Consider the following 25,647-nt stretch of genomic DNA (forward strand, 5'->3'; position numbering starts at 1 on the left):
ACAACCAATAATAATAATACATATGTGGAACAGAACACCCTACAATATAATCCTCTCGGTCCTCACCAATCACCAATGCCCAATGCTAAACCAAATAATACCGGGAAAGAAATACATTTTGGAACTACCATCCAGCTAGCGCCCCAGACGCTCACAGAGAGGACACGGCGTAGACCGCAGCAGCCGCGAGGGCGAGCACCAGCCCAGCCGGGCCCTGGAGTGACGAGCCGCTGTTCTCCTGCAGGTACGCCGACGGGGTCGTCTTGGATCCAGACCCTGCCGGTATCTGCACCTCGGGCGTGGTCGGCGTGGCGGCGCCAGGAGCAGTGCCACCGCCGTTGCACTTGCTCGCCGGCGGGGTCTGCACGTTGCACGCCTTGGGAAGCTCGAGCGCGCGCGTCTTGTTGATGGTCATGCCGCCGAGGGACGACGAGTCGCCGCCGAGCGCGCTGCAGAGGCACTGCGGCTGGGACTGCACGACGGAGCTCAGCTGCGAGCAGCAGGACTTGGTGGGCGCCGTCTCGTTGCCGCTGATGTAGTTCAAGCACGGGTACAGGCCGACGAGAGCTGCCGTGCACCCGGACTGCGCCGATGCCGACGCCACCAGCAGCGCCGCCACAGCCGCGACCAGCAGGATACTGCTGCTGCTTGACATGGTTCTCGCCGCCATTCGATGAATCTTCTCCTTGGACTGCTAGTGGAAGACAGATGCTTTTTCTTGGCTGGAGGCTTTGGAGCTAGATGCTGTTTGTGCTTTTGGCATTCGAATTGGTGTGTTCTTATAGGAGTGGTTATTGTTGGGGAAGGTGGATTTAGTTGGGTTTGTTGTTGAGCTACTTCCTACTCTTGCAACGAAATGATTTCTTTCTCTGAGTTACTGCAGTTGTCGTGCACTACTTGAGAAAAGTATTTGATATGTGGCTGCTAAAATAGTTATGTTCAGAAAGAAAGTTGGACCAGGCCGGTGCTGGTCCATGCCGTGTTACACGAAGCTAACAAAGGTAGTGAGTGTCGCGGTGCGGTTTTTGTTGGCTATCTCTTGTATTTACCTTCCTGTTAGGAAGTGTTCTAGTAACTTTTTTTTCTCCAGTAACTTGCTTTGTTATCCTGGCATGCAACCAATTGATCTGATGTTTGCTCACTTGACAAATGCAACCAATGGCGCGAGGAAAAAGTTTTTTGAACTCGACCGAGAGCACAAATCACTTCTATCAAAATATAGAGGATCTCACTTCAATAGAATTGAGGTTATTCATATCAATAGAACGGTAGAAAAAATGATGACATTGTGTATCAACTTAAGGTGACTTATGAGACCGCTTATGCAGAATTTAAGCTTGGTTTTGTTTCGGAACTTCATGATGTCATGGAACTATCTAGTTACCCTACACTTATAGAGGTTGTGATATTTATCTTGCTACTAATAAACATGGAGCATCCTTGACATGATAAAAAAAAACATGCTCCTTCGAGCATCTCTAGGAACCTACTTCTTGGTTTTAAGAAATTGTCTACAAAACCCAACTTTCTGCTCCAAAAGAGTATACTCCCTCCGTCCCAAAATTCTTGTCTTAGATTTGTTTAAATACGGATGTATCTAGTTATGTTTTACTATTAGATACATTCGTATCTAGACAAATCTAAGACAAGAATTTTGGGACGGAGGGAGTACTTTTTAGGGACTCGTCATATGTTCTAAAAACAGCATATTAAGTTTCTTCTTTAAGGGTAATACAAATTTCATTAATTCATTCAATCTTAGGAAACTTATTTTGCAAAAATTCCAATATTATATGCTTACTCTTCATAATTATGAAATTGCGCAATTTCTATATAAATTGTGTGCAACCTTTTCATTATTTGCTTTGATATTTTCCATTCTCTTTCTTCTTCAAGGGTAATACCAATGCCACTGATTCATTCTTTCTTAGAAAACTTCTTTCTTTTGATATAATTTTTCTTTTCTTTTCTTTTCCTTAAAGGGTAATACCAATGTCACTAATTCATTCTTACTTTTAAAAACTTCATTATTTTGTTTTTCTGTTCATTCCATTTCTTCTTTAAGGCTAATATCAATGCTACTAATTCATTAATTCTCGGGAAACTTGTTTTTTTGCGTAATTCCACTATTATATTTTCCTATAGATTATAAAAAGTATTATTTTTTGTGTAAATGTGTGCGCAATTTTTTTCATTATTTGTTTTATTATTTTTGTTTCTTTCTTCTAAACGGCAATACTCTTTAGAAAACTTGATTGTTTTTATTTCTTATTTAAGGGTACTCTGTCCTTTCTTTTTAGTCCGCATATACGATTTTTCTCAAGTCAAACATAGTAATTGAATTAACTTTCTCAAGAAAAAGTATCAACATTCACTATATAAAAATGTTATCATTAGATGCATAATTGAATTAACTTTCAGATTGTATATCTCTAGTATTATACAACAACAACAACAACAACAACAACAACAACAACAACAACAACAACAACAACAACAACAACAACAAAGCCTTTAGTCCCAAACAAGTTGGGGTAGGCTAGAGGTGAAACCCATAAGATGTTATAGATATTTACAATTTTGTATATAAATTTGGTCATACTTTATGAAGCTTGAATTAAGACAAATCTTATATGCGAAGTAAGAAGAAACAGAGGGAGTAGTACCAATGACACTAATTCATTCATTCACATGAAACTTCTTTTCTGCGAAAAATCTACTATTATATGATTATTATTGCATATTATTAAAAACACAATTTGTATGTAGATTTTATCATTATTTGTTTGATTTTTTCATTTTCTTTCTTCTTAAAGGGTCACACCAATGGCATTAATTCATTCTTCCACTATTATATGTTAGTTTTCTTTCTTCTTAAAGTGTAATATAAATGCCACTAATTCATTCTTCCTTAGCAAACTTTGTTATTTTCTTTGATGTTGCAATAGTATTGTAGTACTTGATTTTGTGTTTCAAATTTAAAATTGAATTGTTTTATGTTGAGGTGGGGGCTGGCAATCACAAACGTGGTGGTGAAGGAGGATGACAAGGATGGTGAGTTAGAAAATGAAAGTCGTAATTGATGCTCGGTGCAACATCTTGACAAGAATGTGTATTGTACGAGTGTTTTTTGTGCTAGATCGTGGTTATTTTGGTGTACAATGTCATTCAATTGCAATATGTGCCAAAAGCTTGAGAGACTATACAATTTTAGATATAATTGCTAGCACATCTGTGATTCTATAGAGTAAGTTGTGCTTTATTCATGCCGCTGACCGCTTACCGAAATACACACCGAGCCGTTGTAGGCACGCATCACTATCCATGGTAGAGTGTTAGCCTGTTGTAGAGAAAAAAATCTAGGCAGCCAATAATTCAATTTATTTTTGGACCACATAAGTACATTTGCAGCTTCCCACAATACGATGAGAAATGAGAACTCCATCTCTAGCTAGCGAGCCAAGAGAGTTGTTGCATATTCTTGATCCCATAAAAGGTACCCGGATTTGACCAATCACTACACTCACATGCAAAGATCATAATGTGGTGTTGTTGTTCTTGCGTAGATTTGACTTCGTTCCATCGGCGTCATACCATAGCATGGTTGCTGGAAGGGAGGCATTGATGGGAGCTTTTTAGGAGTGCATGCACATGGTTATCAAAGAAAAGTGTGATTGACCAAAAATCTAAATTCATTCACTTGATCCCTAGGTGACCCCATAATTTTTAAGGTCTCCTCCTATATTCTCAAAATCATCTCGAAATACATGGTAAGCAGCCCCACACCCCTTATCCAAAGTTCTTTTCATGGAATTGTCCCAATTAATTTTGGTGGTCTAAACATTCAGATCCACCACTCACCGTATACCTTATAGCCGCTAGCTAGTTTGCCACCACTACGACACCATGAACCTTGTCGCCACTGGAATGGACGCCGCCAACTCCCATTGCCAAATCCCCACGTGTTCTAACGTGCTTTCAAAGCACTACGCCGGCCCAACCCACCAATTATTGCACACAGTCCCGGGCAAGGTGGAGACGTAGGAGTAGGAAATTGCCCCTGTCAAGATGGACATCTCATCGTTGCCCTATATTGACTACGCAATTTGGATGTAAGTAGTCCTCTAGACATGTACTTAGAGAAAATCCAACAAAGCCACTAAATATTAGGTTCAAATTAATTTCAAGATGAAATTTTGATCAAAGCTCAATTAATGTTGATCAAAATGATTCTACTTTTTCCAAAAACAAATCATAATTTTTGTGGATACCGAAATATTTTGTACCTAGAATAGTCAAGTTAGGTCCAAACTAAAATCAAATCAAGCTATTGTCGTAATGCTAACTAGTGAAGGATAGAGAATGAGATTCAAGAACAAACCACATGTCGACATCCAATTCTACTCTACATATCTCGGTTAGGATACCAGTTAAAATAGTACAAAATTGTAGCAGCCTCTTTAAATAAATATATTTATAGGTATTACATACAAGCAAACCTATATCAATGAATTACGGTACACATAAGTGGCACACATTATTTGTAGTTGAATGTTATTTTTTTAACTTTAAGATATTATGCCCATTTAAACAAAGTTTAGGCAGTGAAAAGTTAAAACTTTTAAATATACTATAATGCCATAATAGTGTTCTACTATAGCACTACACTATACGGTTTATGTTCTTAAATACAATAAGAAATGCAATTAAAATTATTTGATAAATGATGTGTAAGTAAAAATGTATTTAAGGTTTACCAATAAAATCAGTTGTGGAAAACTAAACATGTTTAGTATAAATTGTGTGTTTGGTGACAAAAATGTTTAGTCAAAACATCATGAGATATTCATTGGGAAAAACTCAAGTTGCAGGCAGGACGGGATGCGGCTGCCCGCCAAACACCAAAGCAGGAGTCAACATTTTCAACGGCCACCGTGGCTGCCCGCCACACATCGCTTGATTTTTCATGGACAACGCGGTAACCCGCATGACCCCGCGACACACTCGCAAAGAAAATGGATGCTTATAAATATAATCAGCCCAAACAAACTACACGGACAACCATTCATGAACAGAAAAGCCAGCAACTAGAATTTAGGTATAGTCTAATACATTCAGCTAAATCAGACTTTTCATGAACAAAAAGAAAGCAACCCCAACTCAACTACAGAAAGACACAATGTACAAATAAATAAAGACACAAGATTACTTGTTAAGCCACAAATCTTCAACCATTCTTATTTAGTAAACTCAACATGATTTTTGCACAAATCTAAAACATGATGCCACTCGCATTCAATAAATATAATTAGGTTAGTCGATATCTCCTGTCAATTGTGTAAGTTACTTTGTTATTTTTCTTAGTCGTCTCATCATCCATGTTGATAATTTAGTCTCCCCAATACTTGTATCTGAATCATGTGTGCATGAATATTAAAAAAATATGGTTGCAAATTCAACGATTGAATCAATAACAAGTGAAAAATGAATATGTTCTTGTGGAACCGGCTACCTTTTCATCCTCTTTTAGGCCCCTCTCAATTTTCTCCACATCAATGCCTAGCACTAACAACACAACAAATCATTCCCACCTCACTTTCAATGCCAAATCATCTTATTCCATAGAATGGTGGAATAATGTCTATTTTTAAAGTCTCGTACGTAGCTCCACGCGCATAGCATGTACACCATGGCTACATCTTGGGATGCAAGTGAACAATGTCACATCAGCATGCCTTGCTCAAAATGCCAACCATAGTTTTGTTCTCTCTCTCTCTCTCTCTCTCTCTCTCTCTCTCTCTCTCTATCTCTCTTTGCCTCCTCCCCTCCCATGATGATGATAAGCACATAGAAAAGAGAACTTCGTTGCTAGGACCACACCAGGTCGGTGTACTTGAGTAACCTAGAATTGATCTAGCATTGATCTTGTTGGGGAACGTAGTAATTTCAAAACAAATCCTACGCACACGCAAGATCATGGTGATGCATAGCAACGAGAGGGGAGAGTGTTGTCCACGTACCCTCGTAGACCGAAAGCGGAAACGTTAGCACAACGCAGTTGATGTAGTCGTACGTCTTCACAATCCGACCAATCAATTACCGAATGCACGGCACCTCCGAGTTCAGCACACATTTAGTTCGATGATGTCCCTCGAACTCCGATCCAGCCAAGCTTTCAGGGAGAGTTCCGTCAGCACGACGGTGTGGTGACAATGATGATATTCTACCGACACAAGGCTTCGCCTAAGTACCGTTACGATATTATCGAGGTGGACTATAGTGGAGGGGGGTACCGCACACGGCTAAGAGATCCAAGGGATCAATTGTTGTGTCTATGGGGTGCCCCCCTCCCCCGTATATAAAGGAGTGGAGGAGGGGGCCGGCCAAGAGGAGGAGGCGCGCCCAAGGGGGAGTCCTACTCCCACCGGGAGTAGAACTCCTCCTTTTCCTATTTGGAGAAGGAGAGGGAAGGAAGAGGAAGGAGGGAGGAAGGAAAGGGGGGGCGGCCCCCCTCCCAATTCGGATTGGGCTTGGGGGGCGCGCCCCTCCCTTGCTCCTTTCCCCTCCTTTCCACTAAAGCCCATTAAGGCCCATATACCTCCCGGGGGGTTCCGATAACTTCCCGGAGCTCCGGTATTGTCCCAATCTCACCCGGAACTATTCCGGTGTCCAAATATAGTCATCCAATATATCGATCTTTATGTCTCGACCATTTCAAGACTCCTCATCATGTCCATGATCACATCCGGGACTCCGAACTACCTTCGGTACATCAAAACACATAAACTCATAATATAACCGTCATCTAACTTTAAGCGTGCGGACCCTATGGGTTCGAGAACTATGTAGACATAATCGAGACACGTCTCCAGTCAATAACCAATAACGGAACCTGGATGCTCATATTGGTTCCCACATATTCTACTGAGATCTTTATCGGTCAAACTGCATAACAACATACGTTGTTCCCTTTGTCATCGATATGTTACTTGCCCGAGATTTGATCATCGGTATCTCAATACCTAGTTCAATCTCGTTACCGGCAAGTCTCTTTACTCGTCACGTAATGCATCATCCCGTAACAAAATCATTAGCTACATTGCTTGCAAGGCTTATAGTGATGTGCATTACCGAGAGGGCCCAGAGATACCTCTCCGACAATCGGAGTGACAAATCCTAATCTCGAAATACGTCAACTCAACAAGTACCTTCGGAGACACCTGTAGAGCACCTTTATAATCACCCAGTTACGTTATGATGTTTGGTAGCACACAAAGTGTTCCTTCGGTAAGCGGGAGTTACATAATCTCATAGTCATAGGAACATGTATAAGTCATGAAGAAAGCAATAGCAACATACTAAACGATCAAGTGCTAAGCTAACGGAATGGGTCAAGTCAATCACATCATTCTCCTAATGATGTGATCCCGTTAATCAAATGATAACTCATGTATATGGTTAGGAAACTTAACCATCTTTGATTCACGAGCTAGTCAAGTAGAGGCATAGTAGTGACACTATGTTTGTCTATGTATTCACACATGTATTATGTTTCCGGTTAATACAATTCTAGCATGAATAATAAACATTTATCATGATATGAGGAAATAAATAATAACTTTATTATTGCCTCTAGGGCGTATTTCCTTCAGTCTCCCACTTGCACTAGAGTCAATAATCTAGATTACACAGTAATGATTCTAACACCCATGGAGCCTTGGTGCTGATCATGTTTTGCTCGTGGAAGAGGCTTAGTCAACGGGTCTGCAACATTCAGATCCGTATGTATCTTGCAAACCTCTATGTCTCCCACCTGGACTTGGTCCCGGATGGAACTGTAGCGTCTCTTGATGTGCTTAGTTCTCTTGTGAAATCTGGATTCCTTTGCCAAGGCAATTGCACCAGTATTGTCTCAAAAGATTTTCATTGGACCCGATGCACTAGGTATGCCACCTAGATCGGATATGAACTCCTTCATCTAGACTCCTTCATTTGCTGCTTCCGAAGCAGCTGTGTACTCCGCTTCACATGTAGATCCCGCCACGACGCTTTGTTTAGAACTGCACCAACTGACAGCTCCACCGTTCAATATACGCGTATCCGGTTTGCGATTTAGAATCATCCGGATCAATGTCAAAGCTTGCATCGACGTAACCAATTACGACTAGCTCTTTGTCACCTCCATAAATGAGAAACATATCCTTAGTCCTTTTCAGGTATTTCAGGATGTTCTTGACCGTTATCCAGTGATCCACTCCTGGATTACTTTGGTACCTCCCTGCTAAACTAATAGCAAGGCACACATCAGGTCTGGTACACAGCATTGCATACATGATAGAGCCTGCGGTTGAAGCATAGGGAACTTCTTTAATTTTCTCTCTATCTTCTGCAGTGGTCGGGCATTGAGTCTGACTCAATTTCACACCTTGTATTATAGGCAAGAACCCTTTCTTTGCTTGATCCATTTTGAACTTCTTCAAAACTTTATCAAGGTATGTACTTTGTGAAAGTCCAATTAAGCATCTTGATCTATCTCTATAGATCTTGATGCCCAATATATAAGCAGCTTCACCGTGGTCTTTCATTGAAAAACTTTTATTCAAGTATCCTTTTATGCTATCCAAAAATTCTATATCATTTCCAATCAATAATATGTCGTCCACATATAATATTAGTAATGCTATATAGCTCCCACTCACTTTCTTGTAAATACAGGCTTCTCCAAAAGTCTTTATAAATCCATATGCTTTGATCACACTATCAAAATGTTTATTCCAACTCCGAGAGGCTTGTACCAGTCCATAAATGGATCGCTGGAGCTTGCACACCTTGTTAGCACCCTTTTGATCGACAAAACCTTCTGGTTGCATCATATACAACTCTTCTTCAAAAAATCCATTCAGGAATGCAGTTTTGACATCCATTTGCCAAATTTCATAATCATAAAATGCGGCAATTGCTAACATGATTCAGACAGACTTAAGCATCGCTACGGGTGAGAAAGTCTCATCATAGTCAACCCCTTGAACTTGTTGAAAACCTTTTGCAACAAGTCGAGCTTTGTAGACAGTAACATTACCATCAGCGTCAGTCTTCTTGTTGAAGATCCATTTATTCTCGATGGCTTGCCGATCATCAGGCAAGTCAACCAAAGTCCATACTTTGTTCCCATACATGGATCCCATCTCAGATTTCATGGCCACAAGCCATTTTGCGGAATCTGGGCTCATCATCGCTTCCTCATAGTTCATAGGTTCGCCATGGTCAAGTAACATGACCTCCAGAATAGGATTACCGTACCACTCTGGTGCGGATCTTACTCTGGTTGACCTATGAGGTTTGATAGTAACATGATCTGAAGTTTCATGATCAATATCATTAACTTCCTCACTAATTGGTGTAGTCGTCACAGGAACCAGTTTCTGTGATGAACTATTTTCCAATAAGGGAGTAGGTGCAGTTACCTCATCAAGTTCTATTTTCCTCCCACTCACTTCTTTCGAGAAAAACTCCTTCTCTAGAAAGGATCCATTCTTGGCAACAAATGTCTTGCCTTCGGATCTATGATATAAGGTGTACCCAACAGTTTCCTTTGGGTATCCTATGAAGACACATTTCTCCGATTTGGGTTCGAGCTTATCAGGTTGAAGCTTTTTCACATAAGCATCGCAGCCCCAAACTTTAAGAAACGACAACTTTGGTTTCTTGCCAAACCACAGTTCATAAGGCGCCATCTCAACGGATTTTGATGGTGCCCTATTTAACGTGAATGCAGCCGTCTCTAAATCATAACCCCAAAATGATAGCGGTAAATCAGTAAGAGACATCATAGATCGCACCATATCTAGTAAAGTACGATTACGACGTTCGGACACACCATTACGCTATGGTGTTCCGGGTGGCGTGAGTTGTGAAACTATTCCGCATCGTTTCAAATGTAGACCAAAGTCGTAACTCAAATATTCTCCTCCATGATCAGATCGTAGAAACTTTATTTTCTTGTTACGATGATTTTCAACTTCACTCTGAAATTCTTTGAACTTTTCAAATATTTCAGACTTATATTTCATTAACTAGATATACCCATATATGCTCAAATCATCTGTGAAGGTGAGAAAATAACGATACCCGCCACGAGCCTCAATTTTCATTGGACCACATACATCAGTATGTATGATTTCCAATAAATCAGTTGCTCGCTCCATAGTTCCGGAGAACGGCGTTTTAGTCATCTTGCCCATGAGGCATGGTTCGCAAGTACCAAGTGATTCATAATCAAGTGATTCCAAAAGTCCATCAGTATGGAGTTTCTTCATGCGCTTTACACCAATATGACCTAAACGGCAGTGCCAAAAATAAGTTGCACTATCATTATCAACTCTGCATCTTTTGGCTTCAACATTATGAATATGTGTATCACTACTATCGAAATTCATCAGAAATAGACCACTCTTTAAGGGTGCATGACCATAAAAGATATTATTCATATAAATAGAACAACCATTATTCTCAGATTTAAATGAATAACCGTCTCGCACCAAACAAGATCCAGATATAATGTGCATGCTCAAAGCTGGCACCAAATAACAATTATTGAGGTCTAATACTAATCCCGAAGGTTGATGTAGAGGTAGCGTGCCGACAGTGATCACATCGACTTTGGAACCATTTCCCACGCGCATCGTCACCTCATCCTTAGCCAGTGTTCGCTTAATCCATAGTCCCTGTTTCGAGTTGCAAATATTAGCAACAGAACCAGTATCAAATACCCAGGTGCTACTGCGAGCTCTGGTAAGGTACACATCAATAACATGTAATCACATATACCTTTGTGCACCTTGCCATCCTTCTTATCCGCCAAATACTTGGGGCAGTTCCGCTTCCAGTGTCCAGTCTGCTTGCAGTAGAAGCACTCAGTCTCAGGCTTAGGTCCATGTCGGTGTCAAAACCGACGGATCTCAGGTAGGGGGTCCCAAGTTGTGCGTCTTAGGATCAATGGTAACATGAACACGGGATTTTACCCAGCTTCGGGCTCTCTTGACGAGATAATACCCTACATGCTGCTTAATTGACTATAATGAGTATAGGGGTTATGGGAGTTGATCTACCTCGAGATCATATGTTGTGGCCTAAACCCTGGAGGTATGATGAGTAATGTCATAATCTAGCGACTAGCCTGGCCTCGGTTTATATAATGTACCAGAGGCCTAGGATAACAAGAGCCCTAGTCGAATACGCCGGTGGGGAGGAGTCCTTGTCTTGATCACCAAGTCTTGTGTAAACTTCCTTGTATGCGGCAACTGTCCGAACTGGCCCATGAGTATACGGCCATGGGGGTCCTCAGCCTAATCTAACTTATCGGGAGATGATGTGGTGAGTACCCCCTAGTCCAGGACACCGTCAGTAGCCCCCTGAACCGGTCTTCAAATTGGGGATGCTCCTCGATTCTTCCGAACTATTCTTCATCTTCAGTCGTCGGTCTTGAAAATTGGTTCAACAAATCTTCTCATCTTCGATCTTGAGGATCACGAAGTAAATCCGAAGAGTTTACATGTCGGGTATCCGAGGAGCCCCTTTTAAGTTTCTGGCCTTTACCAATGCCTTGTTATTACTATGCCACACCCCGGGTTTGAAGTTATTCCCGGGCGGCAGTGTTCTCTTGCATCCGAGCTCCAACCACGGATTGCATTCGAGGTATCTTTTGCAGCCAAGCACCAACGCCGGACTGCTTCTGAGCTCCAACGCCGGAATGTATTTGAGCTTCAGCGCCGGACTGTGTCCAAGCTCCAACGCCGGACTGTATCCGAGCTCCAACGCCGGACTGTATCCGAGATGTCATAGATCATCTTGGTTCAAAAAAGTTGAAGGATTTTAGCCGAGCTTAATGCCGGGAATGCCCTCTATGGACCCAACCACTGGCGCTGGAGCTTTATGTCGGACTGCTTCCGAGGTGGTGCAATTTATTCTCTGTCGAGATATATAGCCGGTAGCCCTCAAGGTGTGTGCGTCGGTCTAAAACCCGAGATGCACCTGAAGGAAAACATGAAACCGCTGATCCTAGTAGCCCCTGAGACTCAGGTCGATGCGCGAAATCAGCCTGAGGATCAACTCCTAGCTCGGCAGCATACATAGGAATAGAAACGCGGTGTGCAAAGTCCTCGAGACTCAGATTGGTTGCGCCCGACCAACCTGAGGATAATAATCTCCTCGAAATCTATATTGCACTTTAAATTTTCTACATTGGATTGCCAATGCAGTAGCCCCCGAGACACTGGTCGGGTGGCAACATCAGATCAAGGGATCGATGTACCCTTTTTAATATTTGTAAATAATAAGCCTGAAGCCTAGTAGCCCCCTAGCCTTAATGCGGGCACGGGTGGCCGTATTAAGGATCAATATCCATAGTAAAATCACAAGTTATGTGTAATGACTCTATGTATCTAGGTACTTTATATCATTAATGCTCGGATCCGCATTGTACAAAACTTTGTTGACTGACCGTCGGCTTCAACCTCCTCGGCCAGCAGCCGAGGAGTGTTTGTCCTACTTTATAAAGCCTTTATGAGGGCAAAGATTTACGGCAAACAAGGCAATCCGACCATATGGTTTTATAAACAAAGGTACGCAGAGAGACGAAGTTTTATATTATTTTAAAACACCGTCCAAAGAAAATAGTCCCGCTATTGGTTCCTTTCTTTGGGTTGTCATGCTAAGAATGATCATGAAACCTCAGCTCCGATCAATGTGGGAGGAAAATACTGAGGATATAGTTCGGGGAAAGCTTCCGAACTCTGTGGTCTAGATGAACCCATAGTTTCACTTTTGTTGCGACCGTTTATAATCTGAAAGTGGCCCATCGTCGGCTTCTACCCCCTTGTAGATGCTACACAGGGTGTTTCCAAAATAACAAAACAACCCTTAACCGACGTCTCGGTGCCCGAAGGCGGTTGTGTTGGCGGAAACGAGGCAATCAGATATGCGGGCGTTATAACTTTCACTTAGTCATAGGAGCTTAAAGTTGGGAGGCCAGCAAGTAGCCCCCCGCTTAGTGTTCGGTGACAGCCGAGGTCAAGCCGTAAACACTTCGGCCAATGTTATTAACGGCCCATCATTTAATACAGTCATCGGACTACTGACTAGTTTACGCTTATTGTGACAGTTAGTTTTCGGCTTTCTCCACTTCGGTGCTTAACCATGCGAGCTGGAAGCACAATCGCAGTGGGTTCTCCCTTTGCGCACCTAGCCGAACAAAGTGGAACATAGGAGGCAATCACAGGAGCCGAGCAACCCAACTATTGACCGAAGAAACAATTTGAAACTGATGCATATATAGCAATATCCGAGAATTTTTGCCGAATCTCTAAAGGTGTCCGGCGTTGCACTGCGAGAATTATGTGGAAAACACACAAATAGTTTAAAAGTGCCATAAACTTGGAAAACCAAGAAACATCAGTAAAAACTTGACGTCCGAACAAGATCAAGTGTTCGGTGCCAATCCGAAAATTGGTCTTAGAAAAAAATTGTGCTTCTGTCGTGCTTTAACATGACACATCCTATCTCAAGACTTTAAGTGGGTCAGCCTACGACTTCAACCTCCTATCCCGAAGGCGGGGTACTTAGGCTCCCCGGCTATTGACCACACACTGTCGTCGAAAAAAGGAGTGATAGAAAAAAGACTTTGCAGCGACTAGGAAGAAGAACACTTATTATAAAATAGCTCACATAAATTTAAGAGCCCCCGAGTGACTTGGGTAAAAGAATTTTATGTTATAATGATTGTGCATACCAAAGTACTTATATCATATTTGTGTTCACCCAAACTTTGAACGCGTCTTAACCGACCGTCGGCTTCTCCCTCTTCGTTCAAGGACCGAAGAGTCTTATGTACTCCACCTGTTGTGAATATCGACGGTGTTTCCGATAACCAGGCAATCAAGCCATAAGGCTGTAACGGACAAAGCGCGCTCAGGGAACTTATGCTATATTACTAACGAAGTGTAAGAATCATCTTCGACGAAAATAGTACCCCATCGATACCTTTCTTCGGTTGCTCATTATTAATATGAGACTTTTGCAATATATTTTTTGTACTCATGAGTTCCGTTGTGTGTCGACCATTGTTGAAAACAGTAAGAGTGCTAGCTTTCGGCTTCACCCAGTCTGAGGTCTGGCTCGGATGAACCGATCATGACAATCGCAGATGTGCTCCCTTTACTCCCTAGCCGAACAATCGGGAATGTAGGGGTAAGCACAGGATCCAGGCAACCCAGCTTGCAAGTCACTTAAGTCAACATGGTGCATATTGTGGCGTAATACACACGAACAAGGAACGAAGCCGTAAAAGTATAATCATATGCAAGAGCAAAATCTCCATCTAGGGAGCCCCCAAATAAACGGGGTATTTGAATATGTGCGTCACAAACAAAGTTTTGACAAGGAACTTTGTCACAAACAACTCTGTGCCAAAAAGTATAATGCTTTTTCGAACCGAACAAAATTTAAAACTGGAAGTTTTTGAGCATGAAAGCAACTTAGCTGGTTAATGTGCTCGGTGTTGATGATGCGATTCGGGCTTGTGGCGGGACGAACACACCCATTGATCTGCGATAGATCCGACAAGGTTCGCAGTCCTCGGCATGGCCGAGGTCCTAGCCCGAGGCCCGAGTTGTCCGAGCAAGGAGTTTGGCACTCCGGAGTAGTGACCGCATAACGCAGTCAAAATCGATTACCTGCACACATAAAACAGCGTGGTCCAGGAAATAATAATATATGTATATATAATCCTTGCTTAATTGCTTTACGCAAAAAATAATTTATTTAAAGAGATGTGGCCTGGCACTGGAGCCAATGTCGATGCAGGGTGTCAGCGCGACGCAGTGAAGGCGTGACAAAAGCCTGAATTTGGAGGGCGGTTCGGGCTCCGGATACGGCGTTTACCGAACTATGTACGGAAACTGACCGAACCACCACGCGACCATTTTTAATATGGCCGCCATTTGATAGACTTGTGTACAGATGATGGAACAAATCGGAGTAATAATTCCTTCAGAAAAATAAACCCAACAAAAATTCGAGCTAGATGCTGGACACCCCGCTCCAAACTCGTCCGGATTCTCGTCCAGATTCAACAGGGCTCCGGTATATCGGAGATTGCCGGAGGTTCCTCCATCAGAACTCGACGAAATTTTTGCAGGGTTGTTGTTGACTTAATTCCGCATAATTCCACTGAAGCAATCGTTTAGGCGACACTCGAGGAGGCGGTGGCGGCGGATACGAGTTTGCTGTCCAGAAAAACAGCACGGTCGCCTGAGGGCAATGTTGACGTTGAGCCCCCGAGCTCCATGGATGACTCCTTCATGATCTTGATAGAGATCGGAGTTGATGTTAATGAAGTCCCTCATCCGAACATGACAGACGGAGGTAGGGCGCAGTCCTTGGTCAAGCAAGGTGACCAGTCGAGCTGGTGACGAAGAAACCGACGTCGCAGTTGACCTGCAATGGAGGCATTGATCCTATCGCCGATCACACAACGAAACTCTCAATGAAAGCACCAATATTAGTCTCAAAACCGGCGGATCTCGGGTAGGGGGACCCAAGCTGTGCGTCTTAGGATCAGTGGTAACATGAACACGGGATTTTACCAGCTTCGGGCTCTCTTGACGAGATAATACCCTACATGCTGCTTGATTGACTATAATGAGTATAGGGGTTACAAGAGTTGATGTACCTCGAGATCATATGTTGTGGTCTAAACCCTGGAGGTATAATGAGTAATGTCATAATCTATCGACTAGCCTAGCCTCGGTTTATATAATGTACCAGAGGCCTAGGATAACAAGAGTCCTATCCGAATACGCCGGTGGGGAGGAGTCCTTGTCTTGATCACCAAGTCTTGTGGAATCTTCGTTGTATGCGGCAACTGTCCGAACTGGCCCATGAGTATACGGCCATGGGGGTCCTCGGCCCAATCTAACTGATCGGGAGACGATGTGGTGAGTACCCCCTAGTCCAGGACACCGTCAATCCAGACTTGGGTTTCTTCTCTTGAGCAGCAACTTGTTTGCCGTTCTTCTTGAAGTTCCCCTTCTTCTTCCCTTTGCCTTTTTCTTGAAACTGGTGGTCTTATTGACCATCAACACTTGATGCTCCTTCTTGATTTCTACCTCCGCAGCCTTGATCAACCTTGTTAGCGGGTTCATTTTGATGACCAGAAGATGGATGAAACTAGAAGGCACAACCTTCTGTACCCTCTTTTTACTTTCTGTTATTTAGAATAAATAAAGAAAAATTAGTATTATCTGTCTGTTTTCTGAATTATCCGTGCATAGAAAAATAGTCCGAAAATAAAAGTGTTCCAAATGCCCTGCAAATTTAGTATGATTTTTTCTGGATTATTTGAGGATTTTAGGCACTGAAAACACTGCAAAAGGGGCAAGCACCAGGCCACGAGAGAGGAGGGCGCGCCCCCCCGTAGGGCGCACCCCCCTTTCTCGTGGGCCCCTGGTGGCTCCCCTCCACTTATGCCAGCACCCACACACTCCAACTTCTACCCAAAAAAATCCCCATCCAGCTCAAGCCCGAGTTCTAGCTCGTTTTGCTTTCGATCTCTTAGCTCAAAGCTCCATTCACAAAACTGCTTTGGGAGGTTGTTGCTTGGTATGTGACTCCTCCATTGGTCCAATTAGTTTTTGTTCTAGTGCTTTATTCATTGCAAATCCTTGTTGTCTTGGTGACCTTGTTGTTGAGCTTGCATGTTAACTTTTTGAGGTCCCAAGCACTTCCAATGCATGATATAGGCTCTAGGCACTTGTAGGAGTAGTTGCTATCAATCTTGTTTAGTTTTATGCACTTTTATTTTGAAGTTACTAAAATTTCAGAAATTTTCAGAAAAGGAAATATGCTTAGGAGAATGTATCAAGGTGGTTCCTCGGCAAAGAAAGGGCCAAGGATTGCTATACATGAGCAAGATGTTGAATTGCCGAGGAATGCATGTGTACGAGCCTGTGAGTGGCCATCCGATGATTTTATGATTGAAGCAGGCTTCAAGGAGGAATTTGACGCGTATGTGCATAATGCTGAGCTGGAGGGCCAGGGGGCCCAAGGCCTATCCACGAGACAGGGGGCACGCCCCCTAGGGCGCACCCCCTATCTCGTGCCCCCCCGGACCTCCTCTGACCTCAACTCCAACTCCATATATACCGTCTCGCGGAGAAAAAAAATCAGAGAGAAAGTTTCATCGCGTTTTACGATATGGAGCCGCCGCCAAGCCCTAATCTCTCTCGGGAGGGCTGATCTGGAGTCCATTTGGGGCTCCGGAGAGGGGGATTCGTCGTCGTCGTCATCATCAACCATCCTCCATCACCAATTTCATGATGCTCACCGCCGTGCGTGAGTAATTCCATCGTAGGCTTGCTGGACGGTGATGGGTTGGATGAGATTTACCATGTAATCAAGTTAGTTTTGTTAGGGTTTGATCCCTAGTATCCACTATGTTCTGAGATTGATGTTGCTATGACTTTGCTATGCTTAATGCTTGTCACTAGGGCCTGAGTGCCATGATTTCAGATCTGAACCTAATATGTTTTCATGAATATATGTGTGTTCTTGATCCTATCTTGCAAGTCTATAGTCACCTATTATGTGTTATGATCTGACAACCCCGAAGTGACAATAATTCGGACACTTCTCGGTGATGACCGTAGTTTGAGGAGTTCATGTATTCACCGTGTGTTAATGCTTTGGTCCGGTTGTCTATTAAAACGAGGCCTTAATATCCCTTAGTTTCCACTAGGACCCCGCTGCCACGGGACGGTAGGACAAAAGATGTCATGCAAGTTCTTTTCCATAAGCACGTATGACTATTTACGGAATACATGCCTACATTACATTGATGAATTGGAGCTAGTTCTATATCACCCTATGTTATAACTATTGCATGAGGAATCGCATCCGGCATAATTATCCATCACTGATCCATTTCCTATGAGCTTTTCATATATTGTTCTTCGCTTATTCAGTTTTCCGTTGCTATTGTTACAACTACTACAAAAACCCAAAAACATTTATCTTTACTGTTGCTACTGTTACCATTACTATCATACCACTTTTGCTACTAAATACTTTGTTGCAGATACTAAGTTATCCAGGTGTGGTTGAATTGACAACTCAACTACTAATACTCAAGGATATTCTTTGGCTCCCCTTGTGTCGAATCAATAAATTTGGGTTTAATACTCTACCCTCGAAAGCTGTTGCGATCCCCTATACTTGTGGGTTATCAGTGAACATCACTATGTTGATCATATCTACTATATGATTCATGCTCGACCTTTCGGCCTCAGTGTTCCGAGGCCATATCTGCATATGCTAGGCTCGTCAAGTTTAACCCGAGTATTCTGCGTGTGCAAAACTGGCTTGCACCCGTTGAAGATGGACGTAGAGCTTATCACACCCAATCATCACGTGGTGCCGGGGCACGGCGAACTTTGGCAATGGTGCATACTCAGGGAGAACACTTTTATCTTGCAATTTAGTGAGAGATCATCTTAAAATGCTACCGTCAATCAAAGCAAGATAAGATGCATAAAAGATAAACATCACATGCAATCAATATAAGTGATATGATATGGCCATCATCATCTTGTGCTTGTGATCTCCATCTCCTAAGCACCGTTATGATCACCATCGCCACCGGCGCAACACCTTGATCTCCATCGTAGCATCGTTGTTGTCTCACCAACTATTGCTTCTACGACTATCGCTACCGCTTACTGATAAAGTAAAGCAATTACAGGGCGATTGCATTGCACACAATAAAGCGACAACCATATGGCTCCTGCCAGTCGCCGATAACTCGGTTACAAAACATGATCATCTCATACAATAAAATATAGCATCACGTCTTGACCATATCACATCACAACATGCCCTACAAAAACAAGTTAGACGTCCTCTACTTTGTTGTTGCAAGTTTTACGTGGCTGCTACGGGCTTTAGCAAGAACCGTTCTTACCTATGCATCAAAACCACAATGATAGTTCATCAAGTTAATGTTGTTTTAACCTTCTCAAGGACCGGGCGTAGCCACACTCGGTTCAACTAAAGTTGAAGAAACTGACACCCGCCAGCCATCTGTGTGTAAAGCACGTCGGTAGAACCAGTCTCGCGTAAGCGTACGCGTAATGTCAGTCCGGACCGCTTCATCCAACAATACCGCTGAACCAAAGTATGACATGTTGGTAAGTAGTATGAATTTTATCACCCACAACTCACTTGTGTTCAACTCGTGCATATAACATCAACGCATAAAACCTGGCTCTGATACCACTATTGGGGAACGTAGTAATTTCAAAAAAATTCCTACACAGACACAATATCATGGTGATGCATAGTAACGAGAGGGGAGAGTGTTGTCCATGTACCCTCGTAGACTGAAAGCGGGAATGTTATCACAACACGGTTGATGTAGTCGTACGTCTTCACGATCTGACCGATCAAGTACCGAACGCATGGCACCTCCGAGTTCAGCACGCGTTCAGCTCGATGACGTCCCTCGAACTCCGATCCAGCCGAGCTTTGAGGGAGAGTTCCGTCAGCATGATGGTGTGGTGACGATGATGATGTTCTACCGACCCAGGCTTCGCCTAAGCACCACTACGATATTATCAAGGTGGACTATAGTGGAGGGGGGCACAACACATGGCTAAAAGATCCAAGGGATCAATTGTTGTGTCTATGGGGTGCCCCCTCCCCCGTATATAAAGGAGTGGAGGAGGGGGCGGCCAAAAGGAGGAGGCGCGCCCAAGGGGGGAGTCCTACTCCCACCGGGAGTAGGACTCCTCATTTTTCTATTTGGAGAAGGAGAGGGAAGGAAGAGGAAGGAGGGAGGAAGGAAAGGGGGGGCAGCCCCCCTCCCAATTTGGATTGGGCTTGGGGGGCGCCCCCTCCCTTGCTCCTTCCCCTCCTTTCCACTAAAGCCCATTAAGGCCCATATACCTCCTGGGGGGTTCCGATAACCTCCCGGAGCTTCGATATTGTCCCAATCTCACTCAGAACTATACCGGTGTCCAAATATAGTCGTCCAATATATCGATCTTTATGTCTCGACCATTTAGAGACTCCTCTTCATGTCCATGATCACATCCGGGACTCTGAACTACCTTCGGTACATCAAAACACATAAACTCAAAATATAACCGTCATCTAACTTTAAGCATGCGGACCCTACGGGTTCGAGAACTATGTAGACATGACCGAGACACGTCTCCGGTCAATAACTAATAGCGGAACCTGGATGCTCATATTAGTTCCCACATATTCTACGAAGATCCTTATCGGTCAAACCGCATAACAACATACGTTGTTCCCTTTGTCATCAGTATGTTACTTGCCCGGGAATTGATCGTCGGTATCTCAATACCTAGTTCAATCTCATTAGCGACAAGTCTCTTTACTCGTTACGTAATGCATCATCCCGTAACTAACTCATTAGCTACATTGCTTGCAAGGCTTATAGTGATGTGCATTACCGAGAGGGCCCAGAGATACCTCTCTGACAATCGGAGTGACAAATCCTAATCTCGAAATACGTCAACTCAACAAGTACCTTCGTAGACACATGTAGAACACCTTTATAATCACCCAGTTGCGTTATGACATTTGGTAGCACACAAAGTGTTCCTCCGGTAAGCGGGAGTTACATAATCTCATAGTGATAGGAACATGTATAATTCATGAAGAAAGCAATAGCAAAATACTAAACGATCAAGTGCTAAGCTAACGGAATGGGTCAAGTCAATCACATCATTCTCCTAATGATGTGATCCCATTAATCAAATGACAACTCATGTCTATGGTTAGGAAACTTAACCATCTTTGATTCACGAGCTAGCCAAGTAGGGGCATACTAGTGACACTATGTTTGTCTATGTATTCACACATGTATTATGTTTCCTGTTAATACAATTCTAGCATGAAAAATAAACATTTATCATGATATGAGGAAATAAATAATAACTTTATTATTGCCTCTAGGGCATATTTCCTTCAAGTCCATGCTTTGCAAACTTGTATGCGCCCTCACAACCATGTATTGTAAGTTATTGTAAGAGGGACGCGGCGACTGGGGGAGTGGCGCGGCAGAGCACGCGGCAGGGGCGGCAGGGCGGACGGCAGCGGCAACAGGCAACAGAAGTAGCAGCAACAAGGCAATGGGGTAGCGGCGGCTGGAGCGCGGGGTGCTCGGGATAGTGGCCGCAGGCGTGCTAGCAACGAACGGGAGATCTTGGCAGCATGTACGCATCACCACAAGCACGGTGACGTGCTCGGACAAGCCCATTGGTCAGTAGATTGATGGCACGGAGCTCAGCAGCAGCGGCAAAGTTTCGGCAATGGCAGCAGCAGTGGATACACGACGGATCAAGCACGTGGGAGAGGGGTTTCATGGTGGAGCTCACCATGGAGCCGTAGGGAATGGCAGCGGGCTCGATGGAGGCTCAGGATGTCCGGAGATGACGATGAGGGCAGCGGCGTTCGAGAAGGGAGCCGGGTCGGGGAGGCGTCGATCCGCTTGATGCGGCGACTCCGAGGTCCATCCGGGGCTTGTAGCCGACGTGGAGGAGGCCGGTGGAGCCGCTGGACGTGTCGGCGTGGTGAGGAAGGGGTCGAGGCCGCGGCAACGGCGTCGATGGCGCTCCGGCAGAGAGGACCAAGAGGGAGAGAGTCGAGCGAGGGGAAAAAATATCTGGGCCGACGAGGACGAGGAAGAGACTTATCCCCTCGCAAGTGTGGGTGGCTCAAGTGGGCCAGCGCGACCTACCAGCTGGATGGCCAACTGGGCCACGAGGCCCACTAGGGGGGTGGCCGTTTCTTTTCTTTTCTCTTTTTTTTGATTTGCCTCGGTTTCCTATTTAAAAGAGCTACTGAATTATTTTTGTTAATTGTGGCACTTTGTACAAAAATAGATATGAACAAAGTGAAGTTGCGTAAAAAGTTTGGGGTCAGAAGGAGTTGGCTAACCATTTTTAGAAATTGGAAAGGCCAATTTAATTATTGTTGGACCACAAGATAAAAATCCCTAGGGCATTTTGGGAACTCAAATGAGGTTGGTTCAACATGAAAATTATTAGGGGAATTTATAGAATAATGTGAACATTTAAGTTTTCATGTCTGACAAAATTTGAATTTTGACTTTAAACTCGGTTTTGAATTTGAATCTGAATAGTGATTTGGATCAAGTGGGGATTAGCAAGAGTAATGTGATGATGTGGCACCATTAATAGGGGTTTACTGTAGCTTAATTATCCGGGCGTCACAATTCTCCTCTACTACAAGAAATCTCGTCCCGAGATTTAAGGCGTGTAATAAGGGGGAAGCTATAAGGATGGACGTCTGGAAGGATCGACATCCGGTAGTTATCTCAAGGAAGAAGATTTTAGAAGCACCAGGAACGTATCGAGAGTGCTATAAGAAGGTATAACAAGTTTCAACCAGGTATGCATCCAACTAATGCATAAAACAGGTGATGAAGGGGTTCAGAGCAATGGGAAAAGTATTGCGTCTGATACTGGAATAGATCGCTAGGAAGGTGGCTCGTGATTTAGATACGAAGCCAAGTGCGAGGAATAATTTAGAAAATTGGGATGTACATGAGAGTCAGGTTTCGATCATGTGCAACTGTGGGTTATGGGCCCACCATGTGGGTTAATACCAGGAAGGCGCTAATCAATTTGCACGATCATGATAGCAAGGCAGGTCAGAGGATAGCATGTCAACTATGTTGGCAACAACGTTGGTACCAAGGGCGAGGGATGAAGAGAACCATTTTCCTGCTCGTTAAGACGAGGCATACCAATAGGCAAAATTCTCATCCATCGGTGGCTACCGGAATGTCATCAACAATAGTAACAAGGTCTTACTGATAGAGTTGTACATCGAGGCATTTACATAAGCGGCGAATTATCACTGCTCATATATGTTATGTTACAAGAAAGTTTAAACCAAATAATGGAAAAGAAAGTGTAGACATCGAATCAGTTATCGGTGTTGTCGAGTGTCTAACAACTCAGAACCCGTAGAAACTTGGAATCAGCGAGAATTAATAGTTCATGAAGAACTCATAAGATGTTATGTACTTCCGTGATATTCTCGAGATACCAGAGGGTAGTACTCAAGGGTAGAGCAGAATAGAGGTTAGATAGGTGAAATGATCGACAGAAGACAAGTACTTCAACTTATCCGACAAATGAAATTAATGGAGAATATGGTCGGAACCACGGTTGCAAAGGACCAAACATAGATACAACATAAACATATCACAAGAGGATTATTATTATTACAAGAAGCTTCCATGATAAGTTCCACATCGTGTCCATGGGCATGAACACACAGTTCAAGGTTGACTCCCACTTCTCCAATGCATAACCTTTCATTCACTTCTCATTTTAGACAAAGCCATAGTGTTGAGATTTTAACTGGCATAACACCAGCAGAGTATGACCCGTGGAAGTTTCCAGGTTCATACAGATTATGGAAGGCATAGGTTCAACCCAAGTTTCTGGGGTCATACAGTTTATGGAAGGCATAGGTTCAACCCATCAGGGTATTGATACGTCTCCAACGTATCTATAATTTTTGATTGTTCCATGCTATTATATTACCCCTTTTGGATGTTTATGGGCTTTATTTTACACATTTATATCATTTTTGGGACTAACCTACTAACCGGAGGCCCAGCCCGTATTGCTATTTTTTTTGCCTATTTCAGTATTTCGAAGAGAAGGAATATCAACGGAGTCCAAACGGAATGAAACCTTCTGGAGCGTGATTTTTGGAACGAACGTGATCCAGAGGACTTGGAGTGCAAGTCAAGAAGCAGCCGAGGCCTCCACAAGATAGGAGCCCCCCCCCCCCTATAGGGCGCACCCCTTGTCTCGTGGGCCCCTCGGGCATCCACCGACGTACTTCTTCCTCCTATATAAGCCTACGTACCCTAAAAACATCCAAGGAGCACCCGAAACACAATTTCCACCGCCGTAACCTTCTGTATCCGTGAGATCTCATCTTGGAGCCTTCGCCGGCACTCTGCCGGAGGGGTAATCGACCACGGAGGGCTTCTACATCAACACAATAGCCCTTCCGATGAGTTGTGAGTAGTTTACCACGGACCTACGGGTCTATAGTTATTAGCTAGATGGCTTCTTCTCTCTTTTTGGATCTCAATACAATGTTATCCCCCTCTCTTGTGGAGATCTATTTGATGTAATCTCTTTTTGCGGTGTGTTTGTCGAGATCCGATGAATTGTGAGTTTATGATCAAGTTTATCTATGAATAATATTTGAATCTTCTCTGAATTCTTTTATGTATGATTGAGTTATCTTTGCAAGTCTCTTCAAATTATCAGTTTGGTTTGGCCTATTAGATTGGTCTTTCTTGCCATTGGAGAAGTGCTTAGCTTTGGGTTCAATCTTGCGGTGTGCTTACCCAGTGACAGAAAGGGTTGCAAGGCACGTATTGTATTGTTGCCATCAAGGATAAAAAGATGGGGTTTATATCATATTGCTTGAGTTTATCCCTCTACATCATGTCATCTTCCTTAATGCGTTACTCTGTTCTTTGTGAACTTAATACTCTAGATGCAGGCAGGAGTCAGTCGATGTGTGGAGTAAAAGTAGTAGATACAGGCAGGAGTCGGTCTACTTGTTGCGGACTTGATGCCTATATACATGATCATGCCTAGATAATCTCATAATTATTCTCTTTTCTATCAATTGCTCGACAGTAATTTGTCCACCCACCATAATACTTATGCTATCTCGAGAGAAGCCTCTAGTGAAACCTATGGCCCCAGGGTCTATCTCTTATCATATTTGCTTCCAATCTACTTTTTTTTGCATCTATATTAGAAAATACCAAAAATATATTTGTCTTATCATACTATCTCTATCAGATCTCACTTTCACAAGTGGCCGTGAAGGGATTGACAACCCCTTTATTGCGTTGGTTGCGAGTTATTTGTTTGTTTGTGTAGGTTTGTGGGACTTGTTAAGGAGCCTCCTACTGGATTGATACCTTGGTTATCAAAAACTGAGGGAAATACTTACGCTACTCTGTTGCATCACCCTTTCCTCTTCAAGGAAAACCAACGCAAGCTCGAAAAGTAGCAAGAAGGATTTCTGGCGCCGTAGCCGGGGAGGTCTTCGCTCAATTCAAGACATACCAAGTACCCATCACAAACTCATCTCCCTCGCATTTACATTATTTGCCATTTGCCTCTCGTTTTCCTCTCCCCCACTCCACCCTTGCCGTTTTATTTGCCCTCTCTTTCCCAATCTTCTTCTCCTCTCTTTTCGCTTGCCTTTTTTTGTTTGCTTGTGTGTCGGATTAGTTGTTGCCATGGCGCAAGATAATACCAAATTGTGTGATTTCTCGAATACCAACAATAGTGATTTCCTTAGTACTCCAATTGCTCCTCTTAATGATGTTGAGTATTGTGAAATCAATACTGCTTTGCTGAATGTTGTTATGAAATATCAATTCGCCAGCCTTCCTAGTGAAGATGCCACTACTCATCTAAACGATTTTGTTGATTTGTGTGATATGCAGAAGAAGAAAGATACGGATAATGATATTGTTAAATTGAAGTTATT

General features: G+C 43.2%; 1 protein-coding gene across 1 annotated transcript; it reads right to left on the reverse strand.

Annotated features, from left to right (window-relative positions):
- Nucleotides 1-737, reverse strand: LOC119306397 (non-specific lipid transfer protein GPI-anchored 2-like). The gene has a single exon (XM_037582624.1). The coding sequence runs from the start codon at nucleotides 668-670 to the stop codon at nucleotides 152-154; it is 519 nt and encodes a 172-aa protein (XP_037438521.1). The 5' UTR covers nucleotides 671-737; the 3' UTR covers nucleotides 1-151.
- Nucleotides 738-25,647: the final 24,910 nt, after the last annotated feature.

This window comes from Triticum dicoccoides, chromosome 5B (assembly GCF_002162155.2).
Source record: "Triticum dicoccoides isolate Atlit2015 ecotype Zavitan chromosome 5B, WEW_v2.0, whole genome shotgun sequence".
NCBI classification, from domain to species: Eukaryota; Viridiplantae; Streptophyta; class Magnoliopsida; order Poales; family Poaceae; genus Triticum; species Triticum dicoccoides.